This window comes from Schistocerca nitens, chromosome 2, assembly GCF_023898315.1.
Source record: "Schistocerca nitens isolate TAMUIC-IGC-003100 chromosome 2, iqSchNite1.1, whole genome shotgun sequence".
NCBI lineage: Eukaryota > Metazoa > Arthropoda > Insecta > Orthoptera > Acrididae > Schistocerca > Schistocerca nitens.
The window spans coordinates 259,984,350-260,010,746 of NC_064615.1; the positions used below are offsets into that span (position 1 = coordinate 259,984,350).

General features: G+C 41.9%; 1 protein-coding gene across 2 annotated transcripts in view; it reads right to left on the bottom strand.

Annotated features, from left to right (window-relative positions):
* The window catches only part of LOC126235987 (uncharacterized), a 264,030-nt gene that overhangs the window by 9,721 nt on the left and 227,912 nt on the right, over nt 1-26,397 (bottom strand). For both annotated transcript variants that reach the window (XM_049944978.1, XM_049944977.1), the window contains exons 18-19: nt 18,637-18,822; nt 3,116-3,470 (exon numbers count right to left, since the gene is read on the bottom strand). In XM_049944978.1, coding sequence (XP_049800935.1) covers nt 3,116-3,470; nt 18,637-18,822 — 541 coding nt within the window. The remainder of the gene's footprint in view (nt 1-3,115; nt 3,471-18,636; nt 18,823-26,397) is intronic.

A 26,397-nucleotide genomic window follows, 5' to 3' on the forward strand; every position in this document is an offset into this window, starting at 1 on the left:
ACCGCACACAACACAACTTCAAGGAGCGGTCCAGCTGTGCCCAGCAGTGCAGCCAGCCATGACACAGATGGTCACACACATCTGTACATGCCAGTACAGCCAAACAATTGACAGTTCACATCTTCCCTTCAATGCTCCAAACTACAAAGGGAGGGGAGCGGGAGAGGGGGGCCCATGGAGATATCTACTGGGACAAGCATTGCTGGCGAGTGAGAAGAGGAACATCTGTGGGTGAGTCAGAGACATCAGTGCATTTTGAGTTATGATATGTTGTGGACATGCTACTGTATCATGCTTTGCGAATAAAATATATGTGTTATTAACCTCTTTTACCCTGCTATTGGGACACTCCCTGTCACCTAATAGGGAGCACTTCTATAAACTCATTTACTTTATCTTTTACCTTCTCTAATGTTTGTCTGAATTTTGAATTCGACCCTTAGACAGTGTCCAACCTGACCCCAATAACCAAAACAGTTTGTCTTTGTGTGCTGGTGAACCCCTTAAGTTTTCTGCTAATAGAATTTCTAACCTGTCCTTACCCCTCTAGGCCATAGGAAGAACTTCCTATAGTGACTATTAGAGTATCACCAGTATGAATTAGCCCCCCCCCCCCCCCCTAAGCTATATGTTTACTCGCTTAACAGACAATGTAACCCAGGACTCATTATGGCACCTCAGAAACTCAATAAATTCACATTTGTGCGCTTAGTAACTGGTTCTATTTTGTACAGGCCACTCCTAATACAGTATTTTTCAATTTTAGGCAAGCCGTTGCCAGCTTCCCCTGTCAAACAATCACATGGCAGTGAGAAAGTTCTCCCTAATTTTATACACTGACATGTAACAAATGTTGTATTTTTTCATTTTCATAGAGATGTTTTCCACTGTTAACAGCTGACAATCACTTTTAATGTTTACTTTCACATTATGGCCTTTTATTTTTGTCGTAAGTGTGTCAATGTCTGTACAGTTTCAATGTCTGCCATTGTGCTTAAATAATTGGACCATCTGAATAATTTCATTATGTTTATTACACTTACATGTTTGAAAAGCAACTATCAGTCCACAGTTCATATAATTTTGTAGTTTGATCAGGTCATCAAATCGGAAGAGTATCTTTTCTCTGCCTGCATTTTCGCATATTTTTACATGCCTGGGGGGAAGACCATCCTTGGAACCAAAATTACGTGTCTTTAATGTTCACTTTTTTACAGTTGATAACCAGTACCTGTAACCACCTATCTTAAACATGGATGATCACTGGACTCAGTGACTATGGCTCTACTTACAAATACATCAAACAGAGTGAACTCAGGTGGAAGTTCTTGGTTTAACTTTGCAACAGAAGCCTGGAAATGGCAGTTGAAATGTCAAAACTGGCTCTAGGCATCAGTCTGGCAGGTGTGAGAGCAATACTGGTGTGCATTTCAGTACCGCAAGCTCTTACAATTGACTCTCCTGAACTGCACAACAGGGATGCTTTCATACAAGTTTTAGACACTAAACAGACGGAAAATTTTAAGAATGCATGAACAGGCTACATCTCTCCTGGTACTTTATTGCAGCAGATGCCTGGTGCCAGTGAAGGATTCAAGTTGTGGATTGGTCAGTTTACCCCTTCCAAGTTTTTCACTCTTGGTGCTTGGAGGCAAGGCAGACTGGACTTCAGACAGAAGTTACCAGAGCACTGATGAGACAAGCTGCAGCAGAATCACTGTGCTGGCTGAAAGTATGATGTGCTGCTTCTGTGAGTTCTTGGATGACAGTTTTTGATGAGAACCAGCTCAGGCTTTTCGAGTTAGGAACTTTCTGTAACTTTAAAGTCATTTGTGAGGAGTGTTACGGGTTTCTCTCAAGTATTAACATAGCTACTATTTCAATAAAATCAGATGTGTCAGAACATGTTCTTCACCCAGATGTGATTCACTTCATGCATTGTGTTCCTGATAATGTTCGAATTTCCTTTCTGCTGCAAGGCACAGGCCAGTTTTGGTCACTCAACTTTGATTTGGAAATGGTGAATATTATTTTTGGTAATTCTTTGAATCTCTGAGGTTGCATATGAGGAATTGCATGTGCACATTGCATTCTTTAGTGAACCTTACCCTGGATCAATAATAATGATTGTACATTATTACAACTTGCTTGTATGGTATCATAGTATTAGGACCATTTATGTGTTCCATGTAAATGGCATTTCAGGAGTATGCTCCACCTGTTAAATAAATGTTCTTCATACAGCTATAATTCATTAATTCAATGTGCATAGCAGCATGCCTTTCCTCCTCCTGTGATCTCTAGCATCAGCTACCCCTTAAGAGAAAGATACTAAGAAATGTTCAGTAATCTGTAAACACTGATGGGTTGATCTGAAGTTCAGTAGTTAAGAACATTTCGCATTTTTTCCTTGGGATAGAAATTGGGGCTAATGCTTAATTAATATTTATGGAATTTATGACGATTTGGCACTCAGGAGCAGGGTGACAATTCTAAGCACAATAACTATTTAAAAAGAAGCTCACGGCTATGAAAAGTCCCTGATTTAGAGTGAAATTTTGAGCTGCCATAGAATTAACAGCCAATATTTATACAGGCAATAAGTGTGGGCAGCTTTGACGTTCACTAAAAATTATTAATTTGTAAATCTAGATGAGTTAGACAACATGCTGAAAAAAGAAACAACTCGATATTCACATGAAACTGATGGTACGAGATTACTGTAGGATTAATATTTACAAACTAATTTAATACTGTGTGTCAGACCAAGCCATGTATCCAGAACCTTTTGTCATTTGTGAGCAGTGTGGTATCAATGATATGATGTGTGCACATGCAATGAAGTGATTCAATGTTTCAAATTTTTACATGTGTGCCTTCTTGGTATGTTGAAATCTGTGCCAGTCTATGGAGTGTGATTCATACTGTATCACTGATGAAAGACAGAAGGTTCTGGCTTGAATCCCTGTATGGCACACAAATTCAGTTTGTCACAAAAAGATAGCAAGTATTGTTATATAAGAATACATAGTGCAATTTATAACAAGGTGACGAACAAAGATTGAGGGTATTTAACTGTATGCTAAAAAGTCCATTGCTTTTGCATACGCTTTACCTTGTGGAACACCTGTTATATCTTCTGTATCCTGTGGTGCTACTGTTACTGTTTGTAACAAATTTGGAATACTCCACTCAGTACGGTTATCACCATGAGACTTCTCTAAATGATAGTACAAAGAATTATTGTTTTTGAAAGTCTGGGAGCAGTATGGACAGGAGAGTGACTCTTGTGCTATTGCACTGACACTCTCTAAGAAGTTTGGAGTGTTCCACTGGTCACGAAGCTCTGCATGACGTCTCTCAAGATGGCGACTAAGGGAACTGCGATGTCTGAAGGTCAATGGGCAGAAGGGACATGATAGGATCTGACCTGCATGTAACCTTTTAATGTGATTCCGCAGTTGATGTTCCTGGAATAAAAAATATGACTATAATACAAAAGATTATGCAGCTTTGCAGTATGTCATGAAAGTTTTATTTGATTTTCAGGTTTTACATTTCTGTTTCATTACACAACAGTGGCAGGCAGCACAGCTACAAACAAGCATATTCTCAAACGGTTAATTATACACCACAGCTATTCTTTAATTGAATATATCTCAAGATTTAATATTCACATGAAAGAATAACAACTGATATCCACCATCTATATACATTAAATATATTGGCTTTATACAATGTGGGCAGAAACAGTCTGAAAAGCTAGTAATGGTGTTGCAAAGTAGGCTGTGCTCAGAAATAACTGTTAAGAAAAAAGTTTGATATGTTGTGCTGTTTCCAAGTTAAGTAGCATTGAACTTAGCCAATCAGGTCATTGTGCACAGATATTCAAGTGCCCCCCCCCCCTCCCCCCGCTCCCAGAAACAGTGTCACCAAACGTGTTCTTTGCTTGGGTTCCTAAAACTGAACAAGAGAGCACTAGAAAAACTGAACATGGTATGGTAGTAAGGTTCAAACCAAAGCCAAAGGCTGAGCAGTCTTGTGCATTGTCATCTACACTACGAGAACAACTGACACAATACTAATTAACTGAGAAACAACACAATGTATCCAATTTCTTTCATAACAATTATTTCTCAGCACAACCTACTCTGCAATACCCTTGCAAGCTTTTCAGACTGTTTTGGGCCACATTGTATATAAGATCTTTGTAAAAACAGTTCTGAAGTGATATTCTCCCATAATAATGGAATGAATATTTCCAACTTGTTTTATAGAAATTACATGCGATTTTGTTTACGCCAACAATTAACACTAATTAAATACACTTAAGAACAAAGACCTACCTGGCGTAATACTATTAATGAATTTTCTGTGAAGTAAGTTATAATCTTCCTAGTATATGTTTGTTGAAAGTATCAGCTTTGTATGCATGAGCATTGCAACAATAGCTCAAAGACAACATGCTTCCATAATAACGAAAAAAATATTTCCAATTTATTTTATGAGAATTACATGTAGTCATAATTACAACACAGGAGCAAAGAAATACACTATGTGATCAAAAGTATCCGGACATCCCCAAAAAAGTACGTTTTTCATATTAGGATCACTGTGCTGCCACCTACTGCCAGGTACTCCATATCAACAACCTCAGTAGTCATTAGACATCGTGAGAGAGCCGAATGAGGCACTCCGTGGAACTCACGGACTTCGAACGAAGTCAGACAACTGGGTGTCACTTGTGTCATACGCCTGTACGCGTGATTTCCTCCTAAACATCCCTAGGTCCACTGTTTCCAATGTGATAGTGAAGTGGAAACATGAAGGGACAGGTACAGCACAAAAGCATACAGACCGAACTCGCCTGTTGACTGACAGAGACTGCCGACAGTTGAAGAGGGTCGTAATGTGTAATAGGCAGACATCTATCCAGACCATCTGACAGGAATTCCAAACTGCATCAGTATCCACTGCATACTATGACAATCAGGCGGAAGTTGAGAAAGCTTGGATTTCATGGTCGAGCAGTTGCTCACAAGCCCCACACATCAAGCCAGTAAGTGCCAAGCAATGCCTCGCTTGGTGTATGGATCCTAAACACTGGACGACTGAACAGTGGGAAAATGTTTTGTGGAGTGATGAATCATGGTACACAATGTGGCGATCTGATGGCAGGGTGTGGGTATGGCAAATGTCCGGTGAACATCATCTGCCAGCATGTGTTCCGCCAACAGTAAAATTTGGAGGTGGTGGTGTTACGGTGTGGTTGTGTTTCTCATGGAGGGGGCTTGCACTCCTTGTTTTGTGGGGCATTATCACAGCACAGGCCTACATTGATGTTTTAAGCACCTTCTTGCTTCCCACTGTTGAACAGCAATTCAGGGATGGCGACTGCATCTTCCAACACGATTGAGCACCTGTTCATAATGCACGGCCAGTGGCAGAGTGGTTACACGACAATAACACCCCTGTAATGGACCGACCTGCACAGAGTCCTGACCTGAATCCTATAAAACACCTTTAGGATGTTTTGGAGTGCCGACTTCATACCAGGCCTCACCAACCGACATCGATACCTCTCCTCAGTGCAGCACTCCGTGAAGAATGGGCTCCCGTTTCCCAAGAAACCTTCCAGAACCTGACTGAATGTATGCCTGCAAGAGTGGAAGCCGTTGACATGGCTAAGGGTGGGCCAAAACCATACTGAATTCCAGCATTACAGATGGAGGGCACCATGGACTTGTAAGTCATTTTCAGCTAGGTGTCCGGATACTTTTCATCACATAGTGTATATGGCATAATGTACAATTAATGAATCTTCCATAAAGTAAGTTGAAGAATCACAAATCCTCCTAGTATATCCATGGATATAGCTTGTTCTTATGTTATATTCGTAAGTGGTACTAATGCACTCGATGTATAACGTTTCTGTTTTAGTTACTTGAAAATGGGCCTAATGCCAAACATGTACAACTGCACATTAAATAAAACAAATGTCAGCTGAAGACAACATTAAATCATTTAAAAAACACTGTATGAGCAAGAGGCTAGATTAAATATAGTAGTATTGTACTACTTTTTTTATTTTTTTTTTTTTTTAGGGAAAGTCTTTTAATAAGCCCAACTGGGAATCACAAACTGAGGATGTAAAATTCATTTGATATCATACTTAAAAATCACTGTGTTACCAACAGGGGATGTTGACAAAAGTAACAGTCTTGTTGACTTCCCTGACATTTCAGTTTTTTTCACAGACTCTATCACTCCCCAGTTTACAAAGAGAAGCTACTGAAGAAACTCACATGATGGCTAGAGGGGAAAAGTGGTTACAGACAAAGAAGAAACTAATGGTCAAATACAGGAGTAGTGTTACAGAAGGCTAAAGGCCAAATTTCAAAGAAGGCTGTAAAGTAGAAAGTAACTACAATTTACCTTGTTTGCAAGAGGAGAACAAAGAGGGTGGTGAGGGAAGATAGCAGGGAAAAATGAGTGTCTACTGAGAATAGTGGTTGGCACATTATACTCATCTGTTTATTTAATTCAGTCATAATCTGAGAACCAATTTACACTCATTACAAGTTTCAACCATACATTGGCCACTTTCAGAATCCACAATAGGAAAAGGAAAAAAAAGTCTAATTTAAAATCCTAAAAGCCTTGAAATTTTTGGAAGTTCTATCTGTGAGTAACTTAAGTAAAAATAAAAATTTTTTGGTTAAAACCCATAATCATATGGGCATACAGTGTATGGTGGTCAAATTGCTCAGGACATGTGTTGTAATACTAAATCACAAAATAAAAACCAGGGAATTAATCTGGCAAACTAGGTAATGTCTTACTTTTCATGCTTCTTGTGCTCTATGGGCATTTCATCTATGCATCAAAGCAAATCCAGGAAAATTTTTAAAAGAAAAAAAATGAAACAGATTTTTAAAACTTTCCTTGTATGCTATACACTAGGCTTGCAATTATCCCTTCTCTTCTTAAAAAAATCTTCAAATAATTTGAATTTTTATTTACTGTAAATTGTAACTTCTGACAACCAACCATGTGTTACATACCACCATTGAGAGCAAGCTATAAAAGCAATGAATACATATTTAATGAGAGAGACAATGTATGGGTACAAATGACAATGACTGTAGTCACTTTCTGTGATTTCATCGGAAAGAAATAAGAGCAAGTGTAGTAATATCAGGATTTAATGTCTCATTGATGATGATGTTGCAGAGACAGAAGTGAAGGTATGGAAGAGGAAAAGAAATCTATTGTATCCTATTATCCCAGGATTCACCTCAAGTGGCTAACAAAAACCCTGGTAAACTTTAATTTGAATGGTTGTTTGGAAATTTTCACTAGGTCCTCCCAAATGTGAGTCCAATGTTGCAATATTTTGTTCTGTTTGGACTTCATTTTGAACACTCTTTACAAATGTGTTTCACTACCATTACTCATACCACAATTATCCTATATTTGTATATGACCATGTAATTGCAACTTTTTGGTGATTGATACAATTATTGTGTTTTCCACCTTACATTAACATGCTCATTGAATTTTTGATAGTACCTACAGAAACTGTTTCAATTTACTAGAAAGGTTGCGTCTGTCTCATGTCGCTCACTCTAGCAGGTGCCAAGTTTTTGCTGTTGATGATTTAAGAGCAATGAATCATGTTCCCTACAAAGATCAATATAACCGTTGGCTGAAAGTAGAGGTGGGAAGTGGGTGGGTCACATCTTCCCATTTTCATTCACACTAATGCATACATTCTGCTCAAGTATGTGTTATTTAAAATATTAAATACTGTTTTAGTGTTAAACTTGTGATAGCATAAACTCATTTTCAAGATGCATGTTGATTTGTAAACCACAGAGCTTTATTAATTACAGTTTGGGTTGGAATATTCTTCCCTTCCTTCAACCTGAAGCATGTCTCAAGCATGACAAGGTCATTAGACACAAAGCAGTAGCTCAAATTGGAAAGTGTGGGGAAGGATGTGGGTTGTATTTCTCTCGAAGGTACCATCCTGGCACTTGCATTATCAGTTTAGGGAACAGTCTTACAGTGGGAATGGTCATAGGTGTAGGAGCCATTGGGCAGGGACATAGGTGCAGAAGGAACATAAGGTCAGACACTAAGCTCCTTCTGCACATTTTCCTACCCTGTGTCTCCTACCCCTGTGACTGTCCCCACTGTAAGACTTGGTCTTTGCACCCTCCTACCATCACCTATGTCAGCACTGTAACTAGTAAAACAGTAATGGACAAACCTGTGAAATGACATGTTGTGTATGAGCTGTTATGAAAATACTGTTCAGTCTTCTACACTGGTATGACAACCACCAGGTTATCAGTTAGAATGAATGAGCATAGACAGAGGGTGTATACTGGCAACACTCACTATCCTCTTGCAGAGTTTAGTATGCCCACCCAGCAAACATCGAGATGGCATTGGCACTGCAGCGGAATAGTACAGAATGCTTTCGAGACAGCATGGTTGAAGTGTGGCATGGGCAGCAATAGGCATGCTCAGACAGTTCTGACACTAATTTCAATGCCTGCAGACCAGCATAGTTTTGTGCAGCAGTCGCCAGTCGCGTGTTGTGTTTTCATTCGTGCTCATTCTCTACATGGTGTTTGGACTCTCTGCTCTACACAGATTAACTCACACATTGGGATACTAAAGTGGTGACATCAGACATTTCTTAACGTGTGACACACTTTCTTTTTCTTTCCTCATACCATTAAATTGTGGCCACCATGGACCCAGTATTTTTGCAATACTGGAGGGAGGAGTAACGCCTCCAGGAATGACAACAAAAACTACAACAGGAGCAAACAAAGGAACTACTCAATCAGAAAACAGAACTCCTCCCTACTCATGTGGAGCTGATAGCAGACCAGGGGCTAGCAGAGAAGTTATCTCCCTTGCCTCCCCCCCCCCCCTCCCCCTCAATGCTATTCACTTGTTTCTACAAGGCTACACAAAGGTGGGAATATTATCTGTGGCAGTTCTTGCTGCCCTGCCAGGTACAGCACATCATCAATCTAGTCCATTCAAAATTTCAAGCCGTCTACAAAAACCGAAAAAATTACCTTTGATAAACTTTGTCCGTTTATCATGAGGTAATTTGTTCATCAAACCCATGTGGTGGCAACATGGTTACAATTTAACCAGCACAAAAAGTGCTCCCAGCACTCATACGTGGCTTGGATCACTGACCTGCAAGGTCTCTCCCACAAGTGCAGTTTTGAATGTCCCCAGTGCGCTACATTGTATGTGGCCTCACTAATTAGGGACATGATCACCCAGTTAATACCTGATCTGGAGGTTTAAACCAGGGCATTCATCTTGGCAGACCTTTTCTAGCCGAATTCATTAATATTATGGAATTACATGAATTTATGGCAGTGGTAAGGGGCATACTTTCTGAAATATGGCAGGAGAGAAAGTCAGATGCATGTGGTACACAGCTCCCAGTAAAATGTGTAGTGAGCCAGGACGCCTTGACTACTTCTGAGCCACTGTGTGTTGATGCCATTAACGATTAAAGTGCAGTCAAATCACAGTGCTGTCCACTTTTGACTGCATCATGCTCAGCAAAGTGTCGTCATCCCCACTCATGATGTTTTGCTGATTATTTTGGTAGATGTCTTTCTGCTCAACGGACAAGCCAGCAGTCCTGCCCCAGCTATCATCTGGTGCAAGTTCGACAGGATTATCCACACACAGAAGCCATGTGTGGGGCCTACTGCAAAATAGGACATTTGGCAACAGTTGTGACAGTCAGCGAACCCCAGGGCTGTTGTCAGAGTCTCCAGTATTTTCCCTGGACTCAAAGATGTTCCCCAATACCCTGCAAGCATTACCACAGTACATTCTACTGTCACAGGTAGTGGATGCGTGACTGATTGAGTTTCGGGTACACACGGGAGTGTCAGTCAGCCTAATTAACTTAAGTATGTATCGGCTCTTGGGCTGTCCTGCGTTGCAAACAGCCACACCATCAAGCTGTGTTTTATTGTAAACAGCGTATTCCTCTAATGGTCAACTTTCTATCTCTGCACTTTATAAGAATGTGGAATGTGGAACTTACATCACTAATAGTAATTCATCACTGGCTCAAATATTTTTGGATTACGTGCCTTTTCTGTTTTAGGTTTCCAGAGAGTTGACAAAGTACATTTAGTGTCTCAGTGGGTCCCCTTCCAAGATTTGAACTCTTTACTACAGTTATAAGACCAGCTGTTCAATAATACTCCAGATCCAACAGAAAATCTTGAAGAACGTCTCCTTTAAGCCATCGGCAGTACCTAAATTTTCTCATCCCTGTCCCATTCCCTTCATCATGTGTGACAAGATCAAGATCAAGGTCAAGTTGCAGCACTGGCAGGACTTTGGTGTCATTTCTCCTCTCTTCTGAAGTTAGTAGGCCGCCTCTTTGGTGGTAAGGTAGAAGCCACATGACACCATGCACCTTTGCTGTGAATTTTAAACAGACGATCAATGCAGAGTGTCTCATGGGGGTCATATCCCTTTCCATAGCTGGAGAAGTTGTTGGTGACGTTATCAGGTGGCCAGTATTTCTCATACATCAACTTTCAGTTGCCACTGGACACCCTTTCTCTGAGTTTCTTTGTGCTCAGTACACCCTTTGGGCTTTATTACTGTACTCACTTGCATTTTAGAATCTCATCCACACCTAGAATTTATCAACAATATTTGGAGTTGTTGATTCAGGACATTCCTTGTTGCGTGAACTACCTCAATGGCCTCTCAGTCATGGACTCCACACAGGCCGAGCTTTTGATGAATCTGCAAGTGGCAGTTTTCCAACAACTGTTGGAGAACAGCCACTGTTGCAAATACGAATTTTTTTTTCCCAAGGGAGAATTTTTGAGGGTATGTAGTCAACAAAGATGGCCTTGTCCCTGCGGATGAGCAAGCAAAAGCCATCATGAACCTGCCAGTACCCAAGAAGCTGAAGAAACTCAAGTCCTCCTTGGACAAGATTTCATATTATGGTAACTCTATTCCCTAGGCCACACATGTGCCATTCTCTTAACCAGCTTTGCCAAAAGGGTGTCAAATTTGTCTGCTCTGCAGATTTTTGATGGCTTTTCAGTCCCTCGAGCAGTGTCTGTACTCCGGTCTGTGTTTGGCTGCTTTCCACTGGGTAAATGTTTAACCGTGGCTTGTGACATGTCCAAGTATGGAACTAGTTCAATTCCGTCACATCAAAACCCAGATGGGACCGAGCAGCCTGACACTTTCACATCAAAAGACACATTCTGTAGCACAACACAATTATTCACTGGTGGAAAAAGAGGCACTGGCTATCATTTTCAAAGTTAAAAAGTTTCACGTTTTCTTATATGGGGTGGAGTTCCTACTGAACACCAAACTAAAGCTGCTGGTTTCCTTTTTGGTCCTTATTCTTATGACTTTCTGTACAAGTCCATTAGCCAGCATACTGATGAAAACTGTGCATTGTTGGTCATTTTTGCTGTTAAGGATTCTCCCTGGATCTTCATATCTGATAACATTTGGCAATTGTTTCAGAGGAGTGTGAAGACTTTTGCAGTTGCAATGGTAGCCCAGCTTCTGAGTAGCAGGAGGAGCACTTCGTGTGTACCTTCAAGATCCAAATGAATATGTCTGTCTCTACCTTGTCCCATGACAGTGCCCTATCAAGCTTACCAAGTGACACTGGTTAATGGGTGTAGTGCAGCAGAACATTGCACGGGTGACAACTGCGGGTGTTTTGGATTTGTTGCACCTCGAGTTGCATGCCTCAGTCCATCATAACCCATCATGTTTTTCTCATGGGGCTGCCATTTGGGCCCGATCTTTTGGTCGGCAGCACAGGACACTGCTAGGTGTAGTTGTGAGCTGCAAAGGTCAGTAGTTTTTTGTTGTGGGTGTAGTTCAGGAGCAGCTTATCCATCATTCTAATCAGTTGTGACTGTGATGTGTTGGACCATCTTCCAGTCAGCCAGGTCACAGGGTCAGTCACAGCATTCTCTGCCATGGGGTCAGTCGTAGCATTCTCCAGCAAAAGTTTCCCAATTGCAGCAGAGTACAACCGCACTGGTGTCCCCCACGGCACCCTCTGTCATCCTAGCTTCAGCTGCAAAATAAGGTGCCACAGGGGGTAGTTCCTGCAGCTCCCACTGTGGAGTTCTCTGCTCAGCAGTGACAGAATCCTTGCCCCTGCCCATGTCGATGGGCCAGCCATTACCCAGCCTCCACCATCTGCTGCCCCTTCCGGCGAAGCAAGCTACATTGATACACATAACTTTGGTCCTTCAAAATGCCGTTGAAAAAGGCTGTCCTTACATCAAATTGCCTTATATACCAACCAAATTGATTTGCAACACTCAACAGAGACCTCTCATCATCTCAAATCTTGCTACAGGGCTAAATATATCAATGTAATCTATTTCACATCACTGATATATTCTTTAGCCACTAACTGAGCCTCATGTTGAAACATTACATTATTTGTATTTAATTTTTTAGCAAAATCCCATCAATTTTCCATAACCTTATGTTTTTTAGTTTTATAAACTAGTTCTCATGGGTTTTTTTCCCCCAGAGAATTCTTCTTCCATTACTTTCTCCCATTCTTTACAATTTTATGACTGCACTGCTTCTTCATAATTCTTTCATGTTTCACAAAGAAGCATCATTCTCAGTTGAAGGGCTAAATCTTCAGTGACATAGTTTCTTCAAATTTCACCATTGATGGAAATTTTGGCTTCCTTCATCTTCATTTCTTGCTTTGAAGTTGCTCTCAATTTGTCCTTCACTGTCACACCAGGTGTGACCAAAAATTAATGGGAATATTTGTTTTTCTTAAAAAAATCTTTATTTACTCATCAACATCAACATTGTCCCCTTCAAAGTAATCACCCTCAGATACAGTATGCTTGTGCCAGCACTTTTTCCAATCTAGGTTACACTTGTGGAACTCATTTTCTATTATGGTGTTCAGTTCCTTCAGCAGTTCTGTTTATCTCACAAAGGTCATTTAACAACATCCTTTCGTGGTTCTCTTCAGCCTCGGAAATAGAAAGAAGTCATAGGGGCCATGTCTGGCAAATATGGTGGTTGAGGCATCATAACATTTTTGTTTTCTGCCAAAAAATCATAAACAAGCATTGAGGTGTGAATGGGAGCATATGATGATGCAATTGCCATGACTGGTTATGCCACAGTTCTGATAGTTTTCTTTGGATTGTTTCACGCAAGCAAGGCATAACTTCCACGTATTATTCCTTACTGATTGTAAAACCATCAAGGCAGGAACTCTTGATGCACTATCACATTGTAAGCAAAGAAAACAGTGAGAAGGACCTTCACATGTGATTAAACTTCTAAATTTTTTTTCGGTCTTAGCTCTTCAGTTTCCATTGGGATGACTGGGTCTTGGTTTCGACGTCGTACCCATATACCCATGTTTTTTCACCTGTTACAACCTTCTAAGGAAGTTATGAATCATTGTCAACTTCATTCAACAATTCCTGAGTGATGTTTGTGTGACATTTTTTTTGGATGAAATTCAACAATTTCAGAACAGACTTTGCTGCTACATGTTTCATGCCCAAACATCGGAAAAAATTGCTCGGCATGAGGCCAAGGATGTGCTGACATCATTGGCAACCTCTCTGATGGTGATTCAGGAATTTTCCAGAACCTTTTCTTTACTTCTTCCACACTGCCATCAGTAATTGATGTGCTAGGGCATTCAGGGCAATTGTTGTCTTCAATGTTTTCTCAACCCTATTTGAAATGTTTGGACAATTAATCATAGTAGATCCACCAAAACCCACGGTCAACATTTTGAATGTTCCATTTTTTGAGCAAATTACTGCAAATTCTCTGATCCATCTTTTTCAAAAGTAAAAATTCACTGACCATTCAAAAACAAGTATAACCTTTTCGACTGTCAACAATAAACTAAATATTCAAAACAGGTACCAACAAGATAAAAAAATTTGAAAATCAGATGTATAAAGCCCACAAAATTTAAAAAATCCTGTTACTTTTTGATCCCACCTCATACAAATGGTTACTGACCTTTTCACTACTTGTAACTACATAACCTGAAGCTCTCCGATCATCTGTATGTTCGTCAACTTCAAGAAGGCATATGATTCGGTCAATCGACAGACGCTCTTTAACATCTTAGACAAACAAGGACTTGATCGAAAGACATTAAGACTCATCAAGGAAACACTCAAGGGCACGAAGTCAAAAGTGAAATTCATGGGCAAATTGTCAGAGCCCTTTGAGATAAAGACCGGTGTGCAACAAGGTGATGGATTGTCACCACTGCTCTTCAACCTTGATCTGGATAAAGTCATCCGAGAATGGGAGAAAGAATTGAAAACTCAGGACCACTAGAAACACATTCAACTTGGATGAAAGAATGATGACATCAAGGTCAGTTGTTTAGCTTTCGCAGATGACCTAGCGATACCTGCAGCCTGCGAAAATACAACGATCAGACAGATTGAAGTCCTCAATGAATGCCCTGAGAAAACTGGACTACAAATTTCATTCGAGAAGACCAAGTTTGTTTGCACTAAATTCAACATTCAGAAACTGAACACAAAATATGGGCAGATCAAACAAGTTCCACACTTCAAATATCTCGGTGAGATCATAGAATCAACAGGGTTGGAAAAGGGAGCACCAAAACTTTGGTTACAAAAGCTCAAATGAGCATATGGGAGAATGTGTGAAATCTACAACAAGAAATGTATGTCCATTCATACAAAGATCAAACATTATAATACAGTGATTAAACCTGAAGTGCTGTACGCGAGCAAAACCTTGGTACTTAATAGAAAAGGCGATCTGGAGAACATCATGAAGGAGAAAAGAAAAATCATGAGGAAAATGCTGGGACCAGATAAAACAGAAGAGGGGTAAAGACTCAAATCACGCAAAGCAACAGAAGAACTGTCCAACCTTGCCACAGATATTGGAAAACGAAGGCTGAAATTCTACGGACACAGTCATAGACTCCCATCTTCAAGGCTAACTCACAAGATTTTGACATACACTGCAAAACTGAAGAACACTCCATGGACAGAAGAAGTCAAATTTGACTTGCAAAAGTCACAGATAGGAACTTCGGACATACTAGACAGGAAACTTTACAGTCAGAAGATAAATAGATGGGCAGTAAAGCCACAGAATAAAGTCCCTAAAAGATCAGGGTCCAAGTGGTCAGAAGAAAGGAAGAAAGTACACAGCAAAAGAATAAAAGCTATACAGTCTATTAGAAAGACGAATCATAAACGTAATGCGAGATCCAACAGGGTCCATACGCACATAATCATAATAATAATAATAATATAACTACATCTTGGTTCATATAATCCCGTTAAATATCCTCTTGAAAATCAACATTTTCACAATCAGTTTCTTTAACATCTTCCTTTTTAACTATATCGGACATCTCAACAATCTGTTTGGTCACTTGAGTCAATGGTCTATGTAACTGATTGCAGTTGAATTTTACATCTCTATATAAAATCATCATAACCAACTAAATATCCTTTTAAGATTCAGCACCAAACTTCTCCAATTTTAGCACGGAAAAACCATACATAGCATTATGTTCCAAATATCACCAAAATGTCAAAATGACCTTCCTTCTCCGTAATGTCTCAATTGGAGTTTAACCTTTAATTTTCATGGAACCAGTTTTGTTCTGAGTCTATTTTGCAGCCAACAATGCTGCATTGCTTTTGGTAAGTGTTCAGCAGAGCATAGCACAGCCAAAAATATCCCATCCCACACAGTGTCTCCATTCTACCTTACAGTTACATGGTGTAGTAATTGAACATTTTGCTCCAACTTATCCAGCAAACCTATGAACACCTGTATTATGGAACACACTGCCATCATGTGTACATAATTCTTTCACCATAACATCAACTTTAGTCTTTATCTTTGTAATAAGCAGTGATGGCTTTTCTTTAATTTCATCTTTTTGTCACAAAAGGACATTACCTTGAAACTGGAAAAACCATACTCAAAAACAGCGAAGTATCAATGACACTGCAAACCTTTTTCTTACATTGGTCTGCAAACATCTCTGCAAACTAATTGTCTATGTGTAGTGGGCTCTGTAAGCTAATTGTCTGTGTGTAGTGGGTTTCTGTGCTCTTTCATCAAACTCCAGCTGATGATTTTTACCAAAGACACACTCCTAACATAATAAGCCACTATCAATTGTTATCTCTATACCATGCTCCTTTGATAATTGGTGCACATAGTATTTGTTTTGATGACCCATTTTTTATGGCAGCTCTGTAAGGTATCAACAGTTTCAACAACAATGCAATACTATTTTTGATGGACAATCTTCACAGCCAAACGATAAACCACTGGATGACAAGTATTTTCCATTTACTTACACAGTTCTGAGCTAACACTGTCAAAAGATGGCATTCTACTCTACAATGTATATAGACACAGCCTCTATCAAGGGAGGTATATTTTTGTTACTTAACATTCATTACTTGAAGATTGTAAAAGTCATTTCACCCTAAAGCCAATGTTCTCTTTCTTGTTACTTTTACAGATCCTGTGCAGATTTCTTAACAGAAAATAAGTTACAAGATTCATCTGAACAAAGTCAATCATCTTCAAAATATCACTCTGTCCACTGAATATCTATATATAAATTTGAACTGTACCAAATGCTTCAATTATACACCAATTTTTGGCACACTCCATCTTTCTTGGAGTTTCAAATGCCTCATATGTGACATACCAATCATGTTATATGATGCATTGCACCACTGTCAATGTACCAATCCTCACAGTCCAGTTTGTTTATATCTACAGAAAACTTGCTGTGTCTCATCACTAAAACTTTCTTCTCAGTTTTTGAAGTACCTGTGTGGCTATGATTTCTTGAAATTTCCACTGATGTTACACAAGCTTACAACACAGCACAGTCCTTTCTTTTGTCTGTGTTAGGACACTCACTCAATTGATGACTGTTTTACTGACATCCAAACCAAACCAAACCTGTATTCCATTTTTCATAAGTAGTCGGCCCCCGGTAGCTGAGTGGTCAGCGCGACGGACTGTCAATCCTAAGGGCCCGGGTTCAATTCCCGGCTGGGTCAGAGATTTTCTCTGCTCAGGAACTGGGTATTGTCTTGTCCTAATCATCATCATTTCATCCCCATCGACGTGCAAGTCGCTGAAGTGGCGTCAAACCGAAAGACTTGCACCAGGCGAACGGTCTACCCGACGGGAGGCCCTCATCACATGACATTATTATATTATTGTTTCATAAGTGACCTACTTTGCCACATTAAAGCATTTTCTATCTTCATGCCCTTGATAATGAGACTTTTGGATACATCTGCTTCAGATGTAGTCTGAGTGCATCTCTGTTGCCATTTGTTAACCTCTGTTTTTTACATCACTGCTGTAGCAACATTTTCATCTTCAGAATCTATTATTTGAAACATGTAACTTAAACATAGTTTTTGTAACTTATTCCATATTTTTCAGGAGGTAAATCATGCCACGTAATATAAATATAATCAAACTCTTTGAGCAATGTTTGCAAAAATCATGCGCAAAGGTCACCACTGTCAACTGGCTTGTCTAACAAAGAAAGCTCAGTTTGTATTTCATCAAATTTAGTTTATACCAACAGGTGCTTCTAATACAATGATCTGAAATTTGTATCTAAGCAGATCAATGTCTTGGCTGAGCAAACATCACAAATCATTTGGAGCTTGTGTCAAATCTTTGGCAGTCTGGCACTGTCTGATGAGAAATAAAGGTTTGGTGTCGTAAAATAGAATTAGTCATTTCCCTATCTTTGCAGTAGCCTTGGCTCACTTAGCAATATCAGTTATACAATTATGAGCACTATATGTGAGTTAATCAATTTACCATTAGCAGCGTAAAAAATTTGTCACACACTAAAACAGTTCTCATTATAATTCTCCGCATTTTGCAATTTCCTTCACCAGTGGATTTTTCAGTTTGTTGTCTTTCATCTGTCATCTCTTTTACACTTCTATAATACTGAGTTATCCTCAAAATCATTTACAACTACTGCAATTCATGAAAAGTCTGGCACCCATGCACATCCACTACCATGTTTATAAAAAACCATATTCCAAATTTAAAATAAAACATTTTTAAAGCTCTAAAGGCCAATGATATTGAAAACTACATCAAATATCCAAAGCACAGACCGCTTTGCATATCTTGAGCTACAAGGTCATATGCCCTTGTGATACCTCTTACTTCATCAGTAACTTTTCTGCAACGAAGCAACATGAATTTATTGGTTGCTTGAACACAGTGCTGATGAGTACTTTCTGTAGTCGGAAAGATAAGGAAGGTTGGGTTTAACGTCCATTTCTGTAGTCCGAGGAAGAAAAAGCACATTATTTGCTATTCTGAAATGCAAGAAAGGAATATTTCCACACAGCAGAGTATTAAAAAAAGTCAATGAAAATATATTCCAAGAAATAAATATTACTGAGTTTTTATCAATCTATATTGTAAATGAATGGAAAAAGGCACTAAAATGACAGGAAATTAAGATTATCAAATGTCTTCAATAAAGCTTACCTTTACAAATGCTTTGTTACAAAGTGGGCATGAGTGTGGCTGTCCTTGAGTATGTTTGAGCTCATGAATTTTCAGAGAGTCACGATTGAGAAAGGTCTTATCACAGTAGCGACATGTCTGCTTTCTTTTGTCTATGTCTTCATGGACTTGTAAATGCTTATTAAGATTAATTTTCTGGTTGAATCCCTGAAAATTGATAATGACATGTAGCCATAATTTATTTTTGAGCAGAAACAGTTATAAACATCAGGATAGATAGTGGAGAACCTTATTATACAAGACAAATATTCTTCAAAATGCAAAATTCAATTGATACGCTGCACACTATTAATGAGCAAAGATTACTTGTCTTCCCTGTATATTAACTATATATTTAAGTTACAAATTACAATAGTGTACTGGACAAAACAGAGTCCATGCCATTTTTATGAGATGTCACAAGTCTATTACGTGTTGGTTATTACTTACAAATCTACTGAACAGGATTACAAGAGTATCTTCTTGGGTTGTACACTTTCACCCTTTTAGAAAAATTACCAGTAAACTCTCCCTGATTCTTTATGTAATTGAACTCACATGCACAAACACCTTCAAAAATCTGATTACGCTATAAATGTGTCAATGTACTAAATATTTTACGTTAAGCATGTAAACATAAAAAGTTTTAAGCAAAAGCTAGTTTTTCACACATCTCAATGTTTACGATATCATGTCTCCTGAGCTATGTTTCGTACAATGATATAATTTTGCAGGTACATTCAGTAGTATATGTGGATACTGTTTACAAAATATGTTGCAATTAGAGTCGGTGCTAAAGAAGTAGTAAGTTAAAACATCATGCCTGATGCTGATGTTTGACTGTGTGGATACCAAAAAGATGATAAAGTGATGAACTTTTTCTCCTTCATCATCATTCTGTGGTGGTGGGGACAGCAAGAAAAAGTTTTATGAAAGTTTGAAATTATCTGTTAAGCTTGTTGGAAGTCACTAAGTGCTCTCTTTCTCGTATCCCAGAAAGAAAGGAAAAGCCACAAGAATGAAGGGAAGGCAATGAATACTAAAAGGAACAAAAGAGGACAAGAAAACACGAGACAGACGCTAGAAACAGAAGGGAGTAAAACATGAAAGCAGATTACAGTGGCTGGCCAACCACGAGAATATAAAGAGAAAGCCAGCTGCTCTGTAACACATTAAAACCTCCACCCTAAAAGCAGTTGGGTGGAGGACATGGAGGGACAAAGGACGTGCGCTAAAACCTACATAGAAGTATAAAACCCACTCCCATGGATAAAACGTAAAACTAAAGCAGCTGTGGAGGCATTGTCGCCCAACACCAAAGGCAGAGTGCCGGGAAAGTTAAAAGTCTGCCGCAGAATGTCTACAAGAGGTGGATGACTGTCATTTGGGAGCCACAGCGACACTGAGGTGGGTCCTCACGACAGGGTAGGTAACCATGCGTTAGCCACGTATGGCCAATGCGGAGCCAGCAGAGGACAACTGATTCCCTGCGAGAGGCCTGCATGGAAGACTTCCACACATTCATAGTCTCCTTAATGACACGCAGTTTGTTGTGCATGCTGTTATGCCATTCCGTCTCCCAAAGCCAGAAAACCCTGCGGTGTAAGAAAGAACACAGGTCAGCTTCGGAGATGCCTATCTCCAGACGCGGTTTCCGCGTCACCTGTTTGGCCAGCCTGCTGGCAAGTTCGTTGGCAGGGATTCCGACGTTTCCTGGGGTCCACACAAACACTACAGAGGCGGGACTGTTCCAGGGCATAGATGGACTCCTGAATGGATGCTACCAGAGCTGTAGCACTGGTCAATAGCTTGTAGGCTGCTCAATGAGTCAGTACACAGGAGAAATGACTGGCCAGGGCATGAGCGGATGTACTCAAGAGCACGAGATATGGCCACCAGCTCTGCAGTGAAAACACTGCAGCCAATTGGCAAGGAAAGGCGCTCAACATGTCCTCCATGAACATATGCGAAGCCTACGTGACCATCATCCAATCAGCCGTTGGTGTAAACCACTTCAGAGCCCCAGAAAACGTCAAGAATCGAGAGGAAGTGACAGCGGAGAGCGGCGGGGTTCACAAAGTCCTTAAAGCCATGCAAAAGGTCCAGATGAAGCTGCAGCCGAGGCGTACACCATGGAGGCATACGTGAACGGACCGCAAGTAGAGGTGGTAAAGGAGAGAAGGGACCGCATGCGAACCGCAATCGTTAGCCCCGTTCTGGGCCACCGATGCAGGAGATGGACTGCCGCGGGCGGGAAACGGAGACGGTAATTCGGATACTCTGGGAAACTATGAATGTGTGCTATGTAACTGGTGAGCATTTGCGCACGTCTGATCTGCTGTGGAGGGACACCAGCCTCCACCAGTACGCTGGTCACCAGACTCGTCCTAAAAGCTCCTTCACTAATCGAACCCAACGGGGGTGCACAGAGTCAAGTAAATGCAATGCTGAAGGCGCTGCCGAACCATAAACCACACTCCCATAGTCAATTCATGATTGGACAAGGGCTCTGTAGAGCTGCAGCAGCATGCAGCAATCTGCACCCTAATTGGTGTTGCCCAGGCAACGGAGGGCATTGAGGTGCTGCCAGCACTTCAGCTTAAGCTGATGAAGATATGGGAGCCAAGTCAATTGAGCATCGAAAACCAGTCCTAGGAATTGATATGTCTCCACTACAGTGAGTAGGTCATCATTAAGGTAAAGTGCTGGTTCCGGATGAATGGTACAACGCCGACAGAAGTGCATGACACACGACTTTGTGGCTGAAAACTGGAAGCCGTGGGCTGGAGCCCATTACTGCGCCTTGTGGATGGCTCCCTCGAGGTGTGGCTCGGCAACAACAGTACTGGAGCAGCAGTACGAAATGCAGAAGTAATCTGCATACAGAGAAGGTGAGACGAAGGGCCCAACAGCCGCTGCCAGACCCTTAATGGCCACTAAAAATAGAGAGACACTCAATGCAGAGCCCTGCGGGGCTCCATTCTCCTGGATATGGATGGAAGTATGGGAGTCACCAACTTGGACACAGAAAGTATGGAGCGACAGGAAGTTTGGAATAAAAATCGGGTGTTGTCCCCGGAGACCGAACTCATACAATGTGGCAAGGATATGACGTCGCCAAGTCGTGTCGTATGCTTTACGTAAGTCAAAAAAGACAGCAATCAGGTGTTACCATCTGGAAAAGGCTATTCGAATGGCAGACTCGATGGACACAAGGTTATCAGTGGTAGAGCAACCCTGGCGGAAGCCGCCCTGACATGGAGCCAGCAAGCCACGTGACTCCAGGACCCAATCCAACCGCCAACATACCAACATACCATACATTCCAGCAGCTTACAAAGAACATTGGTGAGGCTGATGGGCCAATAGCTATCCACATCAAGTAGGTTTTTGCCGGGTCTGAGCACTGGAATGATGGTGCTCTCCCGCCACTGCGATGGAAAGATGCCATCGCACCAGATCCAGTTGAAGATGATGAGAAGATGTCGCTCGTAGTCAGATAAGAGATGTTTAATCATCTGGCTGTGGATGCGATCAGGCCCAGGAGCTGTGTTGGGGCAATGTGCAAGGGCACTGAGGAGCTCCCACTCTGTAAATAGGGTGTGTAGTGAATGAGAGGATGTTCCCTTCCAGCCGCTGTTTGAGCGTGCGAAAGGCTGGGGGGGGGGGGGGGGGGGGTAACTCTCCACTCCAGAGGCTCAAGCAAAGTGCTCGGCAATCAAGTTTGCGTTGGTACGTAACTCGCCATTTATGGTAACACCGGGGACAGCTGTTGGGGCCTGGTACCCAAAAAGACGGTTGATCTTTGCCCAGACTTGGGAAGGTGATGTGTGGCGCCCAATGGTGGAGACATATCTCTTCCAACACTCTTTCTTCCACTGTTTGATAAGGTAGCAAACACGGGCACGGAGCCGTTTAAAAGCTATGAGATGCTCCAGGGAAGGGTGCCACTTATGCCGCTGCAGAGCTCGCCAACGCTCCTTAATTGCTTCAGCGACTTCTGGAGACCACCAAGGGACTGCCTTACGCCTCGGGCGCCCTAAAGAGTGAGGGATCGCGTTTTCTGCTGCAGAAACAACTGCGCTAGTCACCTGCTCAACCATCACATTGATGTTACCATGTGGGGGAGATTCAGCGGAGACAGCAGAGGTGAAGGTTCCCCAGTCTGCCTTGCTCAAAGCCCATCTGGGCAGGCGTCTATGTGCCTGATGCTGGGGCAGTGACAGGAAGATGGGGAAGTCGTCACTACCACACAGGTCATCATGTGCTCTCCAGTGGATAGATGGGAGAAATCCTGGGCTGCAAATTGATAAATCAATGGCCGAGTAACTACCACGAGCCACATTGAAATGTGTGGTGGCCCCAGTATCTAAGAGGCAGAGGTCAAATTGCATCAGTAAAGTTTCGGCATCTCTGCCTCGGCCAGTAAGCATGGTACCACGCCACAAGGGGTTATGGGCATTAAAATCTCCCAGGAGTAGGAAAGGCTTAGGGAGTTGATCAATCAGTGCAGCTAAAACATTCAGGGGTACTGCACCATCTCGAGGAAGATATACATTGCAGACAGTTATTTCCTGTGTCGTCCTTATTCTGACAGCCACAGCTTCAAGAGGTGTTTGAAGGGGCACATGTTCACTACAGACTGAGTTTAGGACATACACGCAAACTCCACCTGACACTCGATTATAGTCGCTACAGTTCCTGTAATATACCTTATAGCCGTGGAGGGCAGTGGTCCGCATTGCTGGGAACCAGGTGTCCTGGAGGGCAATGCAGATAGCAGGTGTAAAGCTTAACAGTTGACGTAGCTCAGCCAGGTGGTGGAAAAAACTGCTGCAATTCCACAGGAGGATGACATGAGACTGTGAAGGTATGGAACATTCAATGAGGCAGTTTACGCCTCAGAGTCACCTGCTGCCACCGATTTATTGCCTGAGCAGTCTATATCCATTGTGTCTTAAGGTCTAGTGAGATCTAGGTCCTCAGCGGACGCTAAAATCTCCACCCCATCCTCAGCCGCAGAGCTTGTAGGTAGCGGTGGTGTGGGTGCCATCACAATTTCCTTGGTCTTAGGGGTTTTATTTTTGGATTTCTCTCGCTTCTCCTTGGGTTTCCCTGGCTGGCAAGTCTTCATTGGCTCAGTCTCCAGGAGTGAGGATGAGCGTGAAGACGTACAGCCAGCTGCTTTTGGGCTCTTCAGTCACTGGCGGGTGTCGTCTTTCCCACTAGAAGAAACCTGGGAAGGGAGTGACCCAAGGGACCCCTTCCTAGCGAGAGAAGCCGAAGAAGACTTACGCTTCTCTGGCTTAGAAGTGGGGACAGATGTCCTCGACTGTATGGGAGGAGGGGGGGGGGGGGGTTGCTCCCAAAGTAGGTGGTGCAGGGGCAACAGGGAGGGAAATGCCCCCCACCAGCAAGGGGGCAGGTGTAGTCTTCCGGCTCTGAGAGGTGACCTGGGTTGGTGGAGCTGATGGTGTCAGAACTGTTGTAGTGGCGGCGTAACATGATGTCATATGTACAGGATGCAGGCGTTCAAATTTTCTCGTATCCCCAGTGCAGGTCAGTCTGTCCAGGGTCTTGTACTCCATGATTTTCCTTTCTTTCTGGAGAATCCTGCAGTCAGGCGAGCAAGGCGAATGGTGCTCTCCAAAGTTGACACAGATGTATAGCGGGGCACATGGAATACTGGGATGTGATGGGTGTCCTCAATCTCGACATGTGACGCTGGAAGTACAGCTGGAAGACATATGGCCGAACTTCCAGCACTTAAAGCACCGCATCGGGGGAGGAATATAGGGCTTTACATCACAGTGGTAGAAATCACCTTGACCTTCTCGGGCAATGTATCACCCTCAAAGGCCAAGATGAAGGCACTGGTGGCAACCTGATTATCCTTTGGATCCTGGTGGACACTCCGGACGAAATGTACACCTCGCCACTCTAAATTGGCATGCAGCTCATCATCAGACTGCAAAAGGTGGTCTCTGTGAAATATGATACCCTGGACCATATTTAAGCTCTTATGGGGTGTGATGGTTACAGAAATATCCCCCAGCTTGTCACAAGTCAACTCTCATGACTGGGCAGAGGATGCCTTTTTGATCAAGACTGACCCAGATCTCATTTTGGACAAGCCCTCCATCTCCCCAACTTGTCCTCTAAATGCTCAACAAAAAACTGAGGCTTCATTGTCATGAAAGATTCCCCATCAGCTCTCGAACATACAGGGTAACGGGGCGAATAAGATCCGCTGCCATCCTTAGCCTGACGTTCCTCTCATGGTGTGGCCAGGGAGGGGAACGATTTGGGGTCATACTTCTGTGCGTTGAATTGAGCTCATGATCGCTTAGAGACTGCTGGTGTTTCACCACCAGCAAGAGATGATGGACTACGCTTCATCACATGTCATCCGCCCTGATGCCGCCCACTCCGACCAGGGACCCTCCCTATGGGAGCCATCCAGCCACAGCAAAGGCCACGTGGCAGGATGGCCATTGCTGGGAGTCCCGATGCCCCAGGGGGATGGGCATCTACCCCTTGGCATACATGGGGAGTTAACAGTGCAGGCATCAGCAGAGCAATCCCTGTGTGGTCAGGGGGCTACAACTAACAGGGTACATGGTGGCCCCACCACAATGGACGGGCTACTGTGCTGGATATCAGGTGCAAAGAAGTCCATGGTCATCGCCAATGCAGAAATTGGCACTGCATAATGCATGGTGGAAAATGCACCCAGGAAGTTGTCCTCGCTCAAGAGATGGAGAATGGGCAGGATTGCAATGCGATGACAAGAAAGTGGGCTAAAAATCTCAATGCATGATGGACACGATGCACCTTGTAAGGCACCCTTCCCCAATTGGCTTGCTCTTTGGGAAAATTTTGAAGAATGGAGGTCAAACCATACAGGGGACCATCACATAAAGGCCGAAACATGTGAAACTCCTTTTAGTAGCCTCGTACGACAGGCAGGAATACCTCAGGCCTATTCTAACCCCCGGACCCGCAGGGAGGGAGTAACCCAGATGAATATAGTCCAGGTACATATGAGTACTCGGTCACACTGCCTCAAGATAAACATAGTTTCTAACTGTAATACTTGTGTTGTTGTATTAAACTTCTAACATAAGATTGTATTATTTAGTGAATAGATTATGACAGCATTTAAAATTTCCAATTTGGTCAATAATTATGTACAAAATTGAAAATCAAATTTTTGTTGCCCTGGAAGCCATCAGATAGGCAACCTGCAACTGCTAATTTGGATATTAAACAAAATTGAGAAATTTTACGCTGTGTGTAGAACAATTAAGTAGATCCTAAAAGAAACGAGATTATGAACAGGTTAAAGCAGCAATTTTACTAGGCGATGGTAGCAACAGCAGGCTGCCAGGCATGACGCAGGAACATTTACTGCCATGAACACAGTAGAATCCAAGACTGAGTAATGTGATTTTCTTGATGTATCGTAAGTGTACCAAGAAGAGACAGAATATTTTATGAAAATGCTTGTCAATTACTCAACATCTACTGTCTAATTCATAAAAGCACAGAATAGTAACAGAAGCTTTCTCACAGAGAACAGATGGATGCTGCTAAAATAAGGAAAAGGCAACCACTCACCTATAGGGGACTGATGTGTGATGCACAGAAACACAAAAGAGAAAACAGTGTCCACACTAGTTTTTGAGCTGTTACTTTCTTCCTTATAAAAGTACACACTTTTACATGCACAGCCATACAGAT